The sequence below is a fragment of the Pelobates fuscus genome, chromosome 4 (genome assembly GCF_036172605.1).
Source record: "Pelobates fuscus isolate aPelFus1 chromosome 4, aPelFus1.pri, whole genome shotgun sequence".
NCBI classification, from domain to species: domain Eukaryota; kingdom Metazoa; phylum Chordata; class Amphibia; order Anura; family Pelobatidae; genus Pelobates; species Pelobates fuscus.
In genome coordinates, this window is record NC_086320.1 from 112,134,326 (window position 1) to 112,156,043 (window position 21,718).

At 39.1% G+C, this 21,718-nt stretch overlaps 1 protein-coding gene across 1 annotated transcript in view; it reads right to left on the bottom strand.

Moving 5' to 3' along the window:
• RBBP8 (RB binding protein 8, endonuclease) overlaps positions 1–21,718 on the bottom strand; it is a 90,216-nt gene continuing 68,498 nt past the window's right edge. Inside the window, exons 13-19 of the mRNA XM_063451476.1 lie at positions 16,852–16,943; positions 16,635–16,743; positions 15,731–15,877; positions 14,217–14,289; positions 7,228–7,324; positions 3,705–3,846; positions 1–1,646 (exon numbers count right to left, since the gene is read on the bottom strand). Of these exons, the coding sequence (XP_063307546.1) occupies positions 1,549–1,646; positions 3,705–3,846; positions 7,228–7,324; positions 14,217–14,289; positions 15,731–15,877; positions 16,635–16,743; positions 16,852–16,943 (758 nt within the window). The 3' untranslated portion in view covers positions 1–1,548. The remainder of the gene's footprint in view (positions 1,647–3,704; positions 3,847–7,227; positions 7,325–14,216; positions 14,290–15,730; positions 15,878–16,634; positions 16,744–16,851; positions 16,944–21,718) is intronic.

Genomic DNA, 21,718 nt, shown 5'->3' on the forward strand with positions numbered 1-21,718 from the left:
TAAACTGAAACACAATTTTATATTTTAAAGTTATTCAGTGCAAAACAAAGCACCCAGCACATTAACAACAAGGTGCTAATACAAAACAATAAGATTTTACATATAGAGATGAACATTTGTGAAATAATATTTTAAATGGACAAAGGCAAACAGATTTCTTAAAAACCTCCACCTTGTAACCAGATGGAATACAGGCGAGGTATGGACGAAGACATGCATATTAAAACTGGGTTTATATCATATGTCTGGCCACTTTATGACCATGTGGTAAACATTTGCATATACCAAAGGCAGTTTCACATACCTCAACCTGCTGCTACAACTCCCACCATACTCAGATAGTCCATTCCCAGTTAAATGCTGGATGACTCCCATGATACAAAGGCCAGAGATATGCTTTGGGTGCAGTGACACAAGACAAATATTAAAAATCTTACAATAATCTTCTTTCCACGCAGAGATAGGAAAAATATACAACTATTTCTCCGTTCTACAGGAGCACAGTGGTATGTGCAGTAGCACAGTGACAAAGCTAGCTTTTACCAAGTACTGTATAATCTATACGAACCATATACACAGCTTTACAATACTTTAAACTGGGATTTTCTACTGGTTGTAGCACTGATTATGTGGCATTAAATATTTATTGAGGAGACTGAGCATACAGTACATGAGATGGGGTATTAATGTTCAACCTATTTTATACTATTATTGCTACAGTTTTTTTGAATCAGGTATCTGAATAATTGTTTTACCACTACTCTCTACCGAAACCCTCTACTTGTTATACAATTAAGATTATCCTCAGAAAGTCTTAGTTGCTTGAGGATGACCAGCATTCCTGCTTAACACCACAAAGAGAACCGTGTGTCACAGCAAGACCGCAAAAGCTGTTTGGGGATCCACAAAATCTGTTGGTGACAAGGCGCCTTTCATGCAAGTAAAAAAATTTAATGTATATTTAGTGTAGGCAAATGCATAAATTATGATGATATAATTATTGAGTTTGCTTTCTGGTCTATACATTGTGGTAGTCAAGCCTCTGTGCCCTGTCATTAATAAGAGTGCATACAGCAGTGGGAGCCTACACACCAATACATGTTATATAAAGTGCAGGGCTCAGCATTTAATACACCCTTATCAATACATTTGCTAGCAGATTTAATGAGCACAGTTAGAGGATGACATTATACCCTCCAGAGCATTTCAACTAATGTTTTAATGTTATATTTAGGGAGGCTGACAACAATCACACATATATTTACTTATTATCCCGTTGTACAGCTAAAAGTATACTGTGGTTTTGATTGTTAAATGTTTAAAAGTTGCACCCAAAGCCAGAGAAACACTCGTAAAATCATAAACTATGCACTGCGTCTACTGCAGCACTATGCCTGCAGAAGCTTACTGCAAGTTTAAATACAGACCAGCCTGATTGCACAAAGACATTTCACTGCATTTTGGGTGCAAACTAGTTCTCATAAAAAAATATATATATTAAAAAAAAAAAATAAAAAAAATAAAAAGATGCTAAAAGCTATGAAACGTTTATATCTTCTGTTCCTTCCCTTTGGTAGCAAATAGTGCATTGTAAGGTTGTCTTCTGCGTGGACGCTGGCAGGGAGAAAGTTCTTCCTTGATGTAACCTGTAGAATAAAAATAACAAATGATAAAACAAAGACAAAAAAAAAAAATAACCCACAGGATTTATAAACAGTATCCACATACAAACACAACATATATATTCACATTCTGGAAAGTATTCTACAGTGGTTAAAAAACTAGTTTTAGTAGGCATCCTTTAGTAGTGTTCCAGTGAGTTTACAAAAAAATTGCCACGTCTTTATAACAAAATAGTATCATTGCTTTAGAACATCCATTTGCCACGTGACCAAGAATAGCAAGACAAATGATATTTTATGGCATCATCACAATCTCATCTGTGCAGACACTATTCCAACATGGACTATAATACATTGAGACCTCGGTTTACAAACGCCTCGGTTAACATAATTTTCGGTTTACAAATGAAAATCCATTGAAAATAATGCCTCGGTTTACAAACTTTTTTCGCAATACAAAGCAAATTTCTCCAGGATGCATTGCACCTGGGAGGTTTATAGCACCGCCCCCTGCATGCTGGAGCCTGTGGGTAGCACGTGGCGTAGAGTGTGGAGGTGTTGGAGCGGCTTTTGCATCGAGTTTTGGAGCCATTCTGGAAATTGTTTGCAGTTGTTTTGGGACTTTTTGGTGCATTACTCTAGCTGTGGAAAGGTAGGGAGCTGAGCTTAGTCGTTTGCATGCCTTTTATTGTGTGTCCTGCATTGTGGGTTGGTTTCCATGCCAGCTCATTTTGACTTTTTTTCTGACCTCCAGAACGGATGAATTGGTTTTCAATGCATTCCTATGGGAAACCGTGTTTCCGTTTCCAAATTTTTCACAATAAGAAACGTCCCGGAGAACGCATTAAATACGTAAACCGAGGTTCCACTGTACTTAGCAATGACAACTCTAACCAGCCATGCTGTGACTACTTGTGTGGGTAGTTACTTTTTAAAATTGGATCATTAAAGGAACAGCTTGTTGAAGTGCTTTATAAGTCTGGAGTCTGTCATATTTGTAAGACTTTATAAAACTTTTATAATTAGGGCAGTAGCACTTTCCTAGCGGTCAATCAGATTTTTGGAAATTTTTGTTCTGTTAGCACCAAAGAGCTAACAGAAGCGGTAGATGCTGGGCTAGCCTGATGGCATGTGCTTGCGGCTCCAGTACAAAGACTTCTCATTGAGATTAGATTGGTGTATTTCCTGGCACAGTCTGTGCCCGGAAAGGAGTGGACGGCTTCCAAAGGCTGCAGACGGCAAGCCTGCAAATTTTGTGAGCTGTTTTTTTTAATGTGCCTTGGAATAAAACATGAATGTTTTCTTTGGGGTATATTTACTGAATAACAAACAGAAGGAAACTAAGCTGTCCAGTGACCAAAATTGTGCTTAAAAATTAACTTTTATAAGATTCAAAATTTAAAAAAGCTGGAAAAATACCTAGCACAGGACAAATACGTATATTAGGTACTGCATAGACCCAATCAGAGAAAGAAGGGAAAACAGAGAGGGTATAGAAAGGGAGAAATGAATTTAAAGTAAAACAAAAATCTTGTATTATTGTCTCTAATGTATTAATAAATAGAAACAGAAAAGGTAATGTCTAATTCCCTATGTGCTACAATGTTATATGCTGTTAAATAGAAGATGAAACAAAGTCTCTGTTTTTAGAGACATTAATCATCTAAACAGAGTGTCTGATTAGCCAGAGGAAAAAAAGAGATTGACAGTTCTAAATTCCCAATATCTTAGTGTCAGACTGAGACAATAAAAAATGTCCAAGTAGAAGCTAAGTCTGACTGTAACCTATGCAAAGGTGGCCCCGAATGTCTAAACAGTGACTTGGGGTTGCAGCAAAATTGGTTACACAGACCTAGACTAATGACCTGGAAAAAATTCAATAAATGAAATATATAGTAGCCCAGGATAGTACAAACACTCAGGTGTAGATAGTAATAAATTAACCCTGTCAGAGAGGATTAGTAATCTGTCCTGGACTATATTTACTGAATTGTTTAAAAACCCACAACAAATTTTAATGGAACGTTTCTTTAAATAGTTGATTGCTATGAAGGAATTGGTGCATTATGTATTGTTACTTACCTCTATCTTTGCATATTTGAGTGGGTGGAAAACCCACTTCCCAAAAATTCTCTGGGGTGCTGGGTGGGATGTAGCGGAAGCGGTGTCTGGAGCAGGAAGCCAGCTTCTTTGCTCTCTCTTCTTCTGGTAGATCAGCATAATACTGGAATTACAGAAAATAAAGCAGTCATTAATATTTGTTGTCTCTCATTCATTTCATTAAAAGGTGCAGTCTAAGCATAACCAATATCCAAATTGTTTGCCAAAAAACAAATAAGAAACAAAGATGGCACCCTTTGCAGCTCAACCACTAATCTAAGGTAGTGCTATAGGCGACAGAAAATATGAGTTTTATTAAAGGAACACTATAGTCACCTAAATTACTTTAGCTAAATAAAGCAGTTTTAGTGTATAGCTCATTCCCCTGCAATTTCACTGCTCAATTCACTGTCATTTAGGAGTTAAATCACTTTGTTTCTGTTTATGCAGCCCTAGCCACACCTCCCCTGGCTATGATTGACAGAGCCTGCATGAAAAAAAACCAACTGGTTTCACTTTCAAACAGATGTAATTTACCTTAAATAATTGTATCTCAAGCTCTAAATTGAACTTTAATCACATACAGGAGGCTCTTGCAGGGTCTAGCAAGCTATTAACATAGCAGGGGATAAGAAAATCTTAATTAAACAGAACTTGCAATAAAGAAAGCCTAAATAGGGCTCTCTATACAGGAAGTGTTTATGGAAGGCTGTGCAAGTCACATGCAGGGAGGTGTGACTAGGGTTCATAAACAAAGGGATTTAACTCCTAAATGGCAGAGGATTGAGCAGTGAGGCTGCAGGGGCATGTTCTATACACCAAAACTGCTTCATTAAGCTGAAGTTGTTCAGGTGACTATAGTGTTTAAAGACAGGAGGCAGGTATTAAGTCACCCTATTGATTCTCTCTTCACAGTTTAAAAGAACACCCTTATCTATTTTTGATTTATAAGTTGGATTCAAAGTTTCATCAATCAGTTTTTTTTTTCCAGAATTGGATTGGCATCAATATATCCTTCACTATTACGTCCATTATCGTCGCAGCACAACAGAGGAGGGACTGTTGCAGGCTACCTGTTATATAGACTATGATCTATGCAGACTGGTCAAGGAGCTTGTACATGTTTGGTTGTGGTATTTTATTTCTTTGCTTGTACCGATCTTGTTATTAGCACTTTTGCTGCTGTGAGTAGTAAAGAAAGTTAACGGCATGATATGAGCCTCCTGTCTATAAATAAATCTCAAGTTTTCTGTAGCCATTGGGCGTTGTCCTTTACACGTGACTGCCCCACGAGACAAGGAGTTTACTTGTATGTATTCATTATATAATATAGACACAGGACTTTTAATACATGTGCTCGTTCATTTTAAATAATAAAAAGTGATGACAGTTGGGGGGGCGTGGCCGACCAAGCAGCTAACAAGACGCATATCGGTGGAGCTCCGTAAAGGCCCCACCAAAACAGTCCAAATTGTGCCAAAAAAAGCTACCGGACGAGAACCCACTAACAACCCCCCACAAGAGACAAATATGGGGCGAAAAAATAGAAAACACCAGAAGCCGGAGGCGGCAGGTCAGCCAGATATCAGGCAATCATTCCAGAGACCCGCGCCAACGTCCCAACCTAAAATGGCGCCTGAACCTCATTTCAGCCCGGAGATCTCAGACGACTCCGAAGCAGAGAGGGAATCCCCTGCCTCACTGGACCCGGGCGGCACATCATCAGCCACAGAGTCGGAAGAGGACTCCTCTCCCTCCACAAAGGGAGATATCAAACGGCTACTCACGGCCATGAGGAAAATCTGGAAGGCTGACATACAGCAGACTCAGATCGAGGTCTGCAGCATCTGCAAGAGAATACAAGAGGTGGAGGAGAGAGAGGCCTTGCGAGACCTGCAACACAGCCAGACTAAAGAACAAATGGTGGAACTCACCAAGCAGGTACAAGCACTGCAGAAAACAGTGATCAGCCTAGACTCCAGACACCGCCGGCGAAATGTCCGCCTAAGAGGAGTGCCAGAAGGGGTAAGCGATGGAGCCCTGCTCCCAACTGTGAGGAAAATGATAGCCTCTATGGGCATTACGGATAGCCCAGATACCCCATCCATATCAGCAACCTTCAGAGTCCAGAAGGCAGCGACGGCCCCAGAAACGGCACCTGGGGATGTCATTGCCTTAACCAGAGACATAACCGCACGCAGTGCAATAATGAAGCGCTCCAGGGAATTGGGCACGGTAAAGCTGGAGGGACACCCAGTCTCAATCTACAGCGACCTCCCATTTCAAGTCCTCGCGGAAAAGAGGAAACTAGGCCCAGTGGCCAAACGGCTGCGAGACAACACCATTAAGTACCGCTGGGACATGGGAGGCTCATTGGTGGTACCTTGTGGGAGAGACATTCTAACCCTATCCTCCACAGATGACCCGCAGAAACTGTTAAGAGCCCTGAAGTTGCCAGAGGATCAACAGGATCACATAAACACCACAGTGCCACCGAAAACAGCGCACCAGATCACAGGGGAGCACACACAACCCAGCAGGGGAATGTATGTAAAACAGATCCGCAGGTTATCTGACAGACCATAAATATACTAGAGACTGCAACCCTTATAGTCTTGCCACCAGAGAACCTATACATACCCCACCCGTGCGTTCCAAGACCCTATACCCCACAAGCACCGTATCTTGTCTATTCGGTATACCTACCATATAATGAATCATACAATGTCTATTATACTACCGTACATTTAGGTTAATTGTGCCAACTGTATTAATGTTTGACATATTTTTCACCTATTTTACATATTCTACACATGTTGGAAAACAGATGTTTAATGCAAATAAATTTCAATAAAATTCAAATTGGAAAAAAAAAAAAAGTGATGACAGTTATCCTTTTGTGTATCTAAGTTTTGTAGATGTGTATTTTAAATCATACTACATCAGTGAAACTAGACAGACGAAAAAAATCCCTAATAGAGACTTATATGGTGTGTATAGGGATCCGAAATTAGGGGTTAACCCTTTAATTACAATGGATAAGTACAAAAATGTCCTAAAGTCAAGAGGACACAGAAGGATCCCTTAATGAATAATAAACATAAAATAATAAAAGGATCCCTTAATGAATAACATTATCATAAACAATGTATATCTTTATTGGAAACAAAGAACTAAAAAAAAATCACCAAAAATAAATAAACAAACATAAAATGCCAACTCAGTGGCTTGGCAGTTGGATGAGGGGAGAGTAGGTACCTACTAGTTCTTTGCTTCCAATGAAGGTATACATTGTTTATGATCATTTTATTCACTAAGAGATCCTTCTGTGTCCTCTTGGATATTTATGTTCTTATCCATACATCAGTGAAAGCAGAATTCCATTAGTAAAGTGTCATTTTATTTTATTTTTAAAACAAAGATGTCGACCAATATGACAAGCACACAAGACATAGGAATGCTTTATAAACCATAGCAATTCTTTAATAATGGCATATGTACTTACTATTTCACACTCCTTGCATGTATGTCCAAGCATTTTTCGTCGTTCTTCCTTGTTACGTACAACCTCAATGTGAGGATAATCCAAAGCAGGCCTCTTTCTGAAATTATGCATGCAGTGAATGAGTGGCTAGGAAGATGGTGCATACCACAAAATACCACAAGGTGGAGCAATGACAGTTTTAATTCATGTTGGATCAAAGCCGTCCAATTATTTTTTTCTCATCTGTTATTATAGCTACCATTAGTACACTGTTTAGTGCCTTTGATCTGCATCATTTTCTTCAAAATAGTATTTTATTTTTACTGCTTTATACCATCATACTTCACTGTAAAATTTTACACTAAGTACCTTTGCAAAAAAAAAAAAAAAAAAGATTAACTTATATAACCTTTTATGAAAATTAAAGGCCATTATTTTAATCTATGTTTACAATTGTTGCTTAGATTTGTGTAATACATTACTCCATTATACTAAAACCTGGCTTCACTATTTTTATTTATTTATTTTTTTACAAAAGACTCTGTGTGCGTCAAACCAGGCTTTAAAATGTAACCATACAATAAAAAATATTAAATACACATATGCATGGTTCAAACTTTCCACTTGCCAATGACTAGCAGAAATTCACCCCAGGAGATTGTACTATGGCTTGCAGTGGCAAGCAACTATTTCAGTTTTCAGGTCCTGATTAAACACTGACATTTTGAGAGAACTTGTATTTAAAGTAGAGTTGTTTTGTTTGTTTTTTTTAAGTCATAGAATGCTATCTTATTGATTTTATAATTTGCCAGATAAGCACCAGGCATCACTCTTGATTCTAGAGCACAGGTCCAAACCAAATACCATTATTTTCATCATATAATTTACTATAAAAAAAATGATATGATGAAAATATGTATAAAAAAAACCCAAAAAAACAAACACACTTTTTCGAATCTTTGACCCCCAAAATCAGTTCTGCATCTACAACCGCCAAAAAACACTTGCGCTAAATAGTTTCTAAATTTTGGCCTAAGTTTAGAAATACCCAATTTTAACATGATCTTAGCTTTTTTTTGCAAGTTATAGGGCAATAAGTACAAGTAGCACTTTGCTATTTCCAAACCAATTTTTTTTTATTTAAATTAACGCAAGTTACATTGTAACACTGATATCTGTCAGAAATCCCTGAATATCCCTTCACATTTATATATTTTTTAAAAAAGAACCTTTGGTATTAAACTTGGGGTATTTTGACTCTTTTCATGCAACCATTTTACCACCAATCTATGCCAAAATTAAAAAAAAATTAATAATTGGTGATTTTTTTTGACACACATAGCAATTTAAGAATATATGTACTGAGAACTTTAAGGGTTACTGCCAAAGAAGACCCCAATATGTGTTCAGCAACATCTCCCGAGTACAGTGATACCATCCATGTATAGGTGTGTCGAGTTCTCTGGGGGCTAGGAGACCTTATTTTGAGGGTGTGCGTCCAGTTTTCCAACATGGAATTTTCACAGCTGGTCATAATGCACCCATGTCCTATTTGGGACATTTTTGAAGCCGGCCAACGTAATTTACCCGATCACACAATATATTTTTGAAAAGACACCCTACGGCAGTGATGGCGAACTTTTTTGAGCCAGAGTGCCCAAATCTCAATAAATGCTAACTTTTTTTCCCTCAAAGTGCCAACACAGCAATTAAACCTTAATACTGAGGTTAAGTTTAGAAAAAACAACTCGTACAGTTGTCCGAACTTATTAACATCTTTTGTTTTAAAAGAAGAACACAACAACAGATAATTCAATGATACAAATTTTAAATAATGATATAAATAGATCAAATTAAGCTTATATTTATTAGCATCTCCAACAAATGCAGTACATACACACACACACACTCCGCTGAATACAGTCACAGACTGCTGAACACATTCACACACCAACATAGACACAGTCCGCTGAAAACACACACAGAATGCTGAGTACACACAGACTGCATTGAGGGGTGCAGTGTATATTTTTTCAAGTATTGAAAAAAGTCCCTAGTGGACTGAAACGTTGACACTATGCAATCAACTTTTGAAGCTTGAATAAATGGCACATTTTTTGCAACAGTATTGAGTCCTGTGAGTGCACTTCCAACAAGGTATTTTATATTTTGAGGTCGGAGTGGCACCTAGGCAATAAACAAGACTGGGAGCAGGAGTGCGGGACCCGGCGTAAAAAAAACAAACAAAAAAATTATATATATATATATATATAGCCAAAAAATAATCAGCACTCCCAGGATTTACAAATAAGCAAAAAAATACTTTACTCCATAGTCAACGTTTCAGCACCTCTTGTGTGCTTTCATCAGGACAGCATACAAAATACAAATGAACATTACATTGCTTAAATAAGAACATCAAATCAAATTAAAACTTACATTTCAGGTGTGTTGCTAGCTAATTTTCAATTTCCAGCCTCTGATCAGAAAACGCCGGGGAACATCTCCTTCCGGCTCGCGCTATCACATGATTTGAATGTCATCATCACGTTTTTCGTCACTATGGAGATCGAGACGCCGTTCACGTCTAACGATCTGCTCTTCAGTTACTTCCTGATTGACCGCGTTTCCCGTCACTATGGGAACGCTCAGCGCGTGCGCACTTAGCTCACTGTCCTGATCTCAGAGTACACACTCGTAACAATAGTACGAGCAGACTTTTGCTGATAAAAAAATGGAAAAAAAATAGAAAGAAAAATGGAAAAAAATACCTATACATGGGTCAACTTCCTCTACTTTACCAAGTGATATATATATTAATAAAGAATAATAAAGAGGGATATAATCAATCTGAAGGTTGCTATTACTAAGCAAACCAAAGAAAATTGCTTAGTGCAATTCCTGTATAATGAGACATCCCAATGTGAAGATCCATAATCTCCTATTAAATTCAATCTATAAAGTGGCTCACTACTAAAGTGCTAAAAAGTGCCTTGCAAATAATCATCACTGAAGTGAAGTGACCAGCAGGGAAAAAGGCAAACCTGCTCTACATATGACTATAATAATGTGCATACTAGGCATCCTTACGGATGTCTCCTAAATATTGTCAAATTCAAAATATTAATGATCTGCCCATACCTCTATCTGTGTACGTGCCTACATTGGTCATAAAGTGCAAAGTGCGAATAAGTGAGAAAATAATATCAATACATTTAAAGTGGTAAGTGCCCAAAATCCAAAAACCAACTAGCAGCACAACAGCCAGAGTAAGGTAAAATCCAACCTACCCTATAGTGCTCAATAAGGGAAGTCCCAGTCTGAGAGGCAAGAGAACTAAACATCCCAAAAGTGTATTTATTATAAGACCCACAATGGAAAGGATCACTGTATAGTATAGTAACTAAGCACCTGAATAGAAAGTCCTAATCGGAAAGACATAAAGTGTAAGTGATTTTAAACACTAAATAACAACTAACGTGAGTTAAAAATAGAGATGAAATGAAATTATAAAGAGGGGCTGGCACTCTTACACAAAAGGTACCATAACCAGTTCCATATTTCATCCTAATACAACTTATTTCACCCCTTCTCTTTTAGATCTATCATAAGAAAGCAATAAACGACAATTTTTCATTTAGTCCATGTGGGGCTAAAGTTCCCAATTTTTTGATCCACCACGTTTCTCTTTGTAATAAACGTTCCTGTCTATTACCACCTCTTCTTGAAACAGGAACGTGGTCTATGGCCACACATTTCAATGTTGTGAGGGGGTGCCCTTTTTCCAAAAAATGGCGTGCGACTGGTTTGTCAGTCTTGTTGTCCCTATAGGCCAATCTAATGCTGGACCTATGTCCCCTAATCCTCTCGCAGAGGGCAGTCTCGGTCTTCCCAACATAGTTGAGTCCGCAGGGACAGGAAAGTTTGTAAATCACAAAGTCAGTCCGACAGGTGATTCTATGTTGGATTTTAAAAGTCTGTCCCGTATGTGGATGGTTGAAAGTTTTACAGGGAATCAGATGGCCACAAGTTACGCATCCTAAACATCTTATGCATCCGTTGTTGCTCATGTTTTTATTCGCTGGCAGATAATTCTGGATTGGATCGGTCCGAACTAGAAGATCCCTCAGGCTTTTATTATTTTTATATGAAAATAGTGGTTTGCTTCGGAAGCTCTCAGGGAGACTTGTCATTCTCCATAACATGCCAATTCTTATTAATCTCTCGACAGATGTTGGTAGTAGATGCATTGTACGTCATTGGAAAAGGAATTCGAGCTTTCTTGTCCCGAGTCCTTGTCACACCCTCAGCCATATGATCCCTGGCTTTCCTGAGTGCTTTGTCAAGTATGGCTCGTGTGTAGCCTCTCTGTGCGAATTTATTATGCATTTGCTGTATTTGTTCCTCACATCGGATAATGTCCGAATTGTTTCTTATGACCCTTAGGAACTGGGAGAATGGCAATGAATCCTTAACATGTTTGGGGTGGGCACTTTCATAGTGAAGCAAGGTGTTGCGGTCAGTTGGTTTGGTATACAATTGAAATTCTATTTTCCCTTGTTCCAATGATATCTCTAAATCCAAAAATTGTATCTTTTGGTCATGAATATGTGATGTTACTTGGATGGGAGTATCTGACTCATTTATCTCTTTCACTAACTCTTGTGCTTCCTCTGTGGTGCCCCTCCATAATATCAGTATATCATCTATATACCGAAAGTATTTCAGTATGAGCATTGAGTGTCTTTTAAAGATATGTTCTTTCTCAAACTGATACATATATGAATTAGCATACATGGGGGCCATTGCCGCCCCCATGGATGTTCCTGCTTTCTGTAGGTACCACTTGGTTTCAAACCTGAAGTAATTATTCTTAAGGGCTAAAGACAGCAATTCGAGCGTATACTCAATGGGGGGTCCTTGGTAGTGTTCCGTTTCTGAGAGCAATTCTCGCATCGCTTCTATTCCCCCTTCATGTGGAATTACCGTGTACAAGCTTGAAACATCCAAAGTGATGAAGATAATCGATTCTTCAATATGTTCCAATTTCTTAAGCTCCTCTATTAGCTGTGCCGTATCTTTCAGGCAATCACTTACACTTTATGTCTTTCCGATTAGGACTTTCTATTCAGGTGCTTAGTTACTATACTATACAGCGATCCTATCCATTGTGGGTCTTATAATAGATACACTTTTGGGATGTTTAGTTCTCTTGCCTCTCAGACTGGGACTTCCCTTATTGAGCACTATAGGGTAGGTTGGATTTTACCTTACTCTGGCTGTTGTGCTGCTAGTTGGTTTTTGGATTTTGGGCACTTACCACTTTAAATGTATTGATATTATTTTCTCACTTATTCGCACTTTGCACTTTATGACCAATGTAGGCACGTACACAGATAGAGGTATGGGCAGATCATTAATATTTTGAATTTGACAATATTTAGGAGACATCCGTAAGGATGCCTAGTATGCACATTATTATAGTCATATGTAGAGCAGGTTTGCCTTTTTCCCTGCTGGTCACTTCACTTCAGTGATGATTATTTGCAAGGCACTTTTTAGCACTTTAGTAGTGAGCCACTTTATAGATTGAATTTAATAGGAGATTATGGATCTTCACATTGGGATGTCTCATTATACAGGAATTGCACTAAGCAATTTTCTTTGGTTTGCTTAGTAATAGCAACCTTCAGATTGATTATATCCCTCTTTATTATTCTTTATTAATATATATATCACTTGGTAAAGTAGAGGAAGTTGACCCAAGTATAGGTATTTTTTTCCATTTTTCTTTCTATTTTTTTTCCATTTTTTTATCAGCAAAAGTCTGCTCGTACTATTGTTACGAGTGTGTACTCAGAGATCAGGACAGTGAGCTAAGTGCGCACGCGCTGAGCGTTCCCATAGTGACGGGAAACGCGGTCAATCAGGAAGTAACTGAAGAGCAGATCGTTAGACGCGAACGGCGTCTCGATCTCCATAGGGACGAAAAACGTGATGATGACATTCAAATCACGTGATAGCGCGAGCGCAAGCCGGAAGGAGATCTTCCCCGGCGTTTTCTGATCAGAGGCTGGAAAAAATTAGCTAGCAACACACCTGAAATGTAAGTTTTAATTTGATTGATGTTCTTATTTAAGCAATGTAATGTTCATTTGTATTTTGTATGCTGTCCTGATGAAAGCACACAAGAGGTGCTGAAACGTTGACTATGGAGTAAAGTATTTTTTTGCTTATTTGTAAATCCTGGGAGTGCTGATTATTTTTTGGCTTTATGTTTATTGTGCAATCAAGCACCGGGTTATAATCCTGTTTTGGTAGGAGTGCAAGGCTTTTTGGTATATATATATATATATATATATATATATATATATATATATATATATATATATATATATATATATATATATATATATATATATATTCCAAGTACATTTATTTACTTTAACTTATTAACAAGTTTTACTAACTTGTGCAGGCACTGCACAAGCCGGCTATACCGGCCATGTGATTGCGAGGACCCAGCGATCACTTGGCCCTGGAGAGCCAGATTGGGCAGCGGGGGTCTGCCTGCGCTCCCAGGAAGACCCCAAGATCGCGATTGCCAGCGATCAGGTAAGTGGGGGTTTACGATTACCAGGTACGTCCGAGGTCGTTAACGGACTTTTTTGTCAGACGTATGTGGGAAGGGGTTAAACAGCAATTGGATAAATACTTCCAAAAGCATAGCATACAGCAATATAATTTCTAATTAGTGGGGTAATAGCTGCTTGATCCAAGGAGATATCAGACTGCCATTTTGGGGTCAAGAAGATTTTTTTCCTAGTTTGTTGTAAAATTGAAAGCGCTTCAGACTGGGTCTTTTGCCTTCTTTTGGATCATAACAGCAAAAAAACAGCAAAACATAACAGCAAAAAAATATGTGAGGAAGTCTGAACTTGATGGACACAAATCTCTTTTCAGCTATGTAACGATGTGTGATAGGGTGTTACCTGCTGGGATCTTCTTACCTGTCAGCATTTTGCATATAAGGCTCAACAAATGCCTTCTGCTTCTGGTAGACCTCCCCTTTAACATCATTCTCTGCAAATACAGTGATCCCAAGAATGAAGATTAACACAGCATACAATCATGTAAAACAATAAAAGACTCAAAACCGTATATTAAACAGTACACTTTAACAAACATTTGGGGATTATTCACTAAATTGAATTGAGGAGCACTACACTGCAAATTTGAGTCCAAAATTGTTAAATTAGAGATTGTGTCTACAACCCTGTTTAACCGATAAACCCCTTTGAGTAACTTAATTCTACATTATTTTGAGGGGGGGGGGGGGGGGGGGGGGAGTGGGAACAAAACATTTTTCAATATATTAAACAGCATCATCGTAAAGGACCACTAAGGGTAACCATGTGTATTTCATTGACTGGGTGCAGTGGTTCGGTCAATTTACCCTTCAAGGTGAAACATTGTCATTTTGCAGAAACAGCAATGTTTACCTGGAAGGGTTAAAACACCTCCAGTGGCTGTTACATCGAGAGCCAGTGGAGACGCTTCCGCTGCACTGACCGAGTAATACTCAGACACATGACACGGAAACCTCCCTAGAAAGCTTTGGATTGGACCATGTCAGAGGAAGCTATGTCTTGGGAGGCATAGAGGTAAGCAACGCCAAGGGGCCTAGGCACTGGAAAAAGGTCAGTAAAACCTTTTTTCTCTCCTTTATGTTTTTAGTCACAGCTACGGTAGGGCAGGGGCATAAAATGTTAGGATTACAGATTTAATTATATATTACATTTGAAATCTCAATTTAGTTAATAACTCTGTCCCCCGGTTTCTTTGTACATATTGAATGTATATTGGGAGACATGCCACCTCCATATCTAAATCATTATCCGAGGAGCTGGGCTTTGGGTTCTGGAAAGAGACCTTTATTTCGTTAGAAAATGATTGACATAAAACCAGAGGATGGCACCCAATGACTCACAGCACCATAATCGGTACAATGAGTTTTAATTGCTTTGATGCAGAGTAATACTTTCTTGCAATATATTTCCTTAAAAAAACTAGACATGTTGGATGTTCTACCCAAGATATTGCAGACTAAGGGCATATGAAGAGCATCACTCTATGCATGAGAGAGTTGCTGAGAGGTGGACTCACTCACCAAATTATTTACTAAAGTGAGAATTGTTGATATATTTAATTCTGTTTTAAGTTTGACTATGTTGGCCTTAAAACTAATTTTGAATTCCAAGAAATTCTCACTTTAGTGAATAAACTATGTGTGTCTTTCTCCATTTGTGCAGTATGGTGGAATTTTAAATATTCTTCAAAGCATCAACAAAATCAGTTCATAAGTGTATATTGCTTTATGTTCTGCTTATGAGCCTTATGTATGGTTATAAATTAGATTATTTAATTTGCAACTATACTGATGCCTACACAATAACTTGTTCCATAACAATTTATATAATAAACAGTGTAGTTCCTATTAAATCTTGTAATACAGGATACCCACCTCTTTCCTTTGATACATCTCCACCACCATCTTCTTCCTCACTGTCAAGTCTCTGGGAAGGGCTTTTCTCTTGAACATAGGAAATATACTCCCCGTGCTCGGTCTTCTCAAACATTTCCCCAAAACTGTCATTCTCTTTGCTTTCTTCTGTTGGAGAAAAAATACATTTGCTAAATCGAATACTTAATGAAGAGTATCCTAAAATAAAATGCACTAGCTTTAAAGGTCTCTAAACACCAAAACAACCATAGCTTAATAAAGCAAATTTGGTGTATAGATCATGCCCCTGCTCAATTCTCTGACATTTAGGAGTAAAATAACTTTGTGTGCAGAACTAGCCATACCTCTCCTGGCTGTGACAGACACATCCTCTATGAAAATGGTTTCATTTTCAGAAATTACAGCGCAGTGTATTTACTTTAGAATTTTGTCTCCTGCTACTTGAACTTTAACCATACACGTGAGGCTGTTGCAGGCTCTAGCATGCTATTAACAGAGCAGGAAATCAGCAATTCAAAATTACACTGTGCAATAAGGGAAGCTATAAAATGTAGCCTGATTTTTTTTTAAGGAGGTATAGGGGAAGTGTGGCTATGGCTGTGATGTTTGCATGACTTTTCCATGGTTTACACCCAAGACAAAATTTGCCACTTTGGACTTGACTATATGTGTGCATGTCTGGATCTTCCAGTTTGCAGCAACATTTAACCTTTAAGTCAACCATTTCCAAAATTACAGCAACTCTTATAGCCCATTTTATTTTTTTTATTAACTTAAAGATTTGCATGCTCCTGAAATAATTGCAGTCATGGCATCCGCCATATAACCTGGTAAATGTGACATGCCAGTCATCAACCTAAGCCCGAGTTGTTAAGAAATTAATCAAGAAGTGTGGTGTACTTACCCTGAGAGTCACTTTTAGCTAGCTCTTGTTTTCTCATCTTTAACAAAATACTGTCACTGACATAGGTATAGTCCATATCCTCTCGATCTGCCTTTGCCGTACTCTCATACTAAAAAAAAAAAATTAAAAATATAAAGTAAATGACAACCTGAAAGTCATCTATACACCTGACAATGCTATTATTTTAGTAAGATTGTCTTATAAATTATGTAATTACCTTGGTGTCTATCATTGTAACATCCATTTTGTACTGAGAAAGATCTGCCCCTGGATCAATGCTCCATGGCATGTTATCCAAAGACTGGGTGCCTACAAAATAGTAACCAAAGCGCATTATACATTATTTCCTTAATTTATATCTAGTAACAGAACTAGACATTTTCCACCTCTAAATATATCCAACGTAACAAAGCATTGAATTAAGGAGATTGGAGAATCACATTTCAAAATGGAGAGCAAAACAGGGTTTATAAAATAAATTATAAATAAATACATTACAAAGCATCTGTATTCCTATTTTGTTCTATTCCTATTTTTGTACTGTGCCCTAAAATGCTATTTTCAAACGAAATTTTTCAGCATGATTTAAAATTTAGTTAAAAATAAATAAATCATCAAAACATTTCAAATATTACCATATTAATGAAAGACAGCCACATATACACCCCCCCCCCCCCAAAAAAATAAAATATAAAAATAAATTTCCTGAGAAACCAGCCCACACGATACAATTAAACATATAGCTTCATGGAGTATTGCTTCTCAATACACTACATAGTTACATAGTTACATAGCTGAAAAGAGACTTGCGTCCATCAAGTTCAGCCTTCCTCACACCTGTTTTTTGCTGTTGATCCAAAAGAGAAAAAAAAAAACAACAACACTAGCCATCTCTGACAACTAAGAGTTAACTCAGAGTAAAAGAGGATATAGGGCAATGTTCATGCAGTGTGGAATGAGTCCAAAATGCTGACATGCAGCCATTTCTCTTTAACCTTATCAGAAAGTCTGCTCAGCGTAACAAGATACTCATGGGGGAAGAGACGCTGTTCCCGTCACGGAACATTTACACAACTATCACATGAGATATATATATACCGTATATGTATGTATGTGTGTGCTACATGATCATTTATTTTGCAAGGGACACAGAAGTCCTCTAAAGCACTTCAGGGTTACCTGCATGTCTCCATAGACTTTTTTTGTAAAAGAGAAATCTGCACTTTTTTGCATCCCCTTCGTGTCAGACAACTAGGATGGTTTCTGACCTCACTCGTCTTTGAACTATAGTTCAAAGTGGGAGTGAGTATCTCTTATAGAGAATCATTAGTTTCCATACTTCCCTATGAAAAGATTGTCTATGTGTCCAAATGCTTTTCTATGAGACGCATCTAAATGGACACAAGTCATCAGTAATGATGACTTCACATTAGGAGGATTACAGCTAAATAGAGGAAAGTTAAATAGTTTTTTTTAACCCTTGACTAAATAGAATGGAGAGGTATTAAAGTTCAATGTACACTCCAAAAAACAATACAACTAAAACTGACAGACAAAATTGGCAGATCAGGGTCTCCGTCACTGTACTGCGCATTGCATGAGTAGACATCCCAACATGCAAAAGCTCATTTCAGGGAGGTGGCTTCACCAGCAACTGCACCCTCCATGCACGCACCTCCACACACATGCGCGCCACAAAATGCACACATACACAAACAAGGGCATTTTATTATGACAGAACATTACTATTTACATATTACAACTACTTACACTGACACATGCAGACACCTTGACACATAGATACACTCAATGACACACATATATGGACACTGACACAGAGATACACACACACTTCTCCTGTCTGTGACTTCCAGGGCACCTATCTATAGTTATAGATCGCATCCTTCCACACCATTAATTAAAATACTAGCAATCTAAATATTGGACCAATCAGGAATATTTCCCTCCTACTTATACCGGCCACGTACAAAAGCCGGTTCCCCCTCTGATGAACCTGGTGGCGAAACGCACGCATCAGGGGCTCAGTGTTATCCTCAGGTAGTAACTGGAAGGCTGCAGGAAGGAGCATTGCCTTTTTTTTTTTTATTCTTTTTTTTTCGTGCTTGTAGTGATTGGAAAAGTATCAGGCATAACAAACTTAGACAATGCTTCAAGTTTGTTCATACATAGGAAACAACAGTATGGTAGGTCCAAGCAAGTAACAGTTAAAGCACATTTCAAATTTATAGAGTACAAGTGTGGTTACAGTCCCAGGATGAACTAGGGTTGGGCTGCATGAAAGGATATTAACCCTGTTCGCTATGTTCCGGGATACCCCAGGCAGGGTGGTATCCGGCTCGTCTAGATGTTCCAGCAAAACCGGGGTGTGATTTGAAGTTAGGCTAAGTGTGAGGTTTGCTGCATAGTATTGTCGAGCTATGGTGTCAGTCGGTGGGGAGTAGGTGGCTTGAGCGTGTGTATAAGCCCCTCTATGGGAGAGATATGTTTGTCGTCCGTTTTGGTTGTCCCTAATCTTGGTGAGCAGCATGGGGGGAGGGGGGAGGATATTGTCACCACGCTTAGGGTAGCGTATTGAGAGTTGTCCTGTCAGGCTAGCGCTTAGCAGCATAATGCAACTATGCAACTATTCCAGCTTATAGTTATGTTTATGGTAATCGCCCTCTGTGGGAACTAGAGTAAGGCTGTAAATCTTGGATAAATGCTTATCAATAGAAGGAAAAGGAAACAAGGAACATAAAAGAAATGGAAACATTTGTGCATGTAGACCTGTATTGTCCTCAATCTGGTTCTGGTCACTGGCTCATCTGAGCAGTGTTTCCTCGGGTCGCAGGGGTGATGTCGTCTTGGTTCAAGGACTCCTTGATGGTTCCCGCAGCAGGCGGTAGATTTTGTGTGGGCAGTCCCAGTGTCTTTATAAAGGCTGTTGTCCCTGTCATGGCTGTGAGAGAATGAGCAGTCCTATAATGGTGGACCAAGAGAGGTCCAGTGCGCCCCCATCTGTAGGGTTTTCCTGCTTGTCTCAGGGAGGTTGTCTGGTGAGGTCTTGAAAGAACGTTAACTGGGAGTTTTCAAAAGCCATTTGTGTTTTACCCTTCAGGGCCATCATGATTTGTATCTTGTCGAGCACAGTCACGTAGCGTAGTATGACATTTCTCGCCACTGTGGTTTAAGTGCGCGCTGTGCTGGTTATGCCATAGATCCCATCCAGAACAATTTTTTTGGTTGTTGTGTGTGACAAGATTGTAGATAGCAAGCGCCTGGTATAGTGCTGCAATTATTCGTTTGAGACCGTGGTGGGTAATCTCCGTATTTTAAGGTGTGTTCTGCGATGTCCTCTAGACATCATTTGGGCGGCTAACATGTGTTGTTCAGTTTGAGGTGCATCACCGAGTCCTGGAGGGTGGTTATGGTCGTTTGAACATCAGTTATGTGTTCTTCTGCATGTTTGACTCGTTCTGTCACTTGTTGTATGCCCCTATTAATCTTAGTGACATCAGCTGCCAGTAGTTTGTTTATATCGGCAAGTAGGATCTTTAGATCTCACTTAGTGGTCGGATCGGAGTCGTCAGGGGGGTGGGAAGGTAAGGTTAGGTCTGCTTGGGTGGTCTCTGAGATACTTGGCCCCTTGTAGTCTGGGCCCCTGGTGGGAATGGGGTCCGTTGGGTGCTCTGCCCGTGCAGCCTCAAGTTGTGCTGGCCTCTTAAGCATCTCCCTATGTCCCATCCGGGTGTGGTAGTGGCAGTTTTCTGTGTGCGTCGGCTCATTGTTGGTGTGCCGGAAAAGGTGTTAGGCATATGTTTCGCTGTGGGTGTTCGCAACTCACCCGGTCTGCCGAGCAAGGCCTCGAGGCTGAGCAGCGGTGATGCGTGGAAGACCACACAGTCTTGTGCTGCTGTCTGGGCTGTTTCGGAGCCTGGAAGAATGGCATTGATCGACTCCATGCGGCCTCAGGATTAAGATTGGGCAGGTGTGGAGTCGGATGGGCTTTGGGTAAGGAGATAAGTAGCTGTATTGTGTGGGCTGCTGGAGAGCCAGCAGCACCTATTTATATTCAATCTATTTAGATAGGATCCACTTTATTTCGATTTCTAGAATTTTAATTAATAGTGTGGAAGGATGTGGACTATACTGGTATAAGGGGTCGCTACAACTATAGATAGATGGAAAGTTACTTTTATTAGTAATAGGTGCTCCCGAAGGCACAGACTAAATATCTACAATTTATTCTACTAACCATATAATTTAGAAACTTGGGACTGCTATTTCTTACATCTAGTTATACTTGGGAGTTTTGATAATTAGTGCTATATGATAGTGATATTTAGGCAATAGTCCCCTTTCCATTCTAACAGATTTTTTAATATATATATATATATATATATATATATATATATATTCTTTATTTTTGTTGTGCACAATATAACAGATATTCCCGCACTGCCACAACAGCAGGAGCAGGGGCATTAAAACAGACATACTTTACAGCAAAGTGGCATTCGTCATAGTAGCACATTTTTATATTTAAGCAGGAGGGTAGCAAGATTATCCAAACAGCTGTAGATCATGTGTTCACAGAGTGCTAAACTTTTTGAGTGTGTCTGTCTAGACTTCTAAGGCTCATCAGGGAGTGGGATACCCCATGTACATGGGTTAACTGTATGTTTAAACCTGGTGGCATGCCCAAGCTGAGCTCGGTTATCGTCCGTGTTAGTATCTGTGGGCATGTAGTTCCATGCAGGTAAAGGGAGTAAGGAACTCGTCTGCCTGTCTAAAGCCACCAGCTTGCGGCGCGTGGTGGGATGTGTCTCTGTGGTTGTCAGGAGGGCCGGGGTTAGATGCAAGTTCGTCAATGCTGACGTTACTAATCTGCGGCTTGCTCGCCAGCTGGGGCCTTGTGCTTCGACTAATATTGAGGTGAGTGTAGTCTGTTGGGAGCAAGCGTTGGTTATGGTGACCCTTGTGTGGTCATCTCCTGGTGCTGTGGGTCTGCGATCTAGTGGTTTTTTAAGCCTCCGTGCTTCCGAGACCTATCATGCCCCTATTGTGTGGCTATGTGTGGTTAC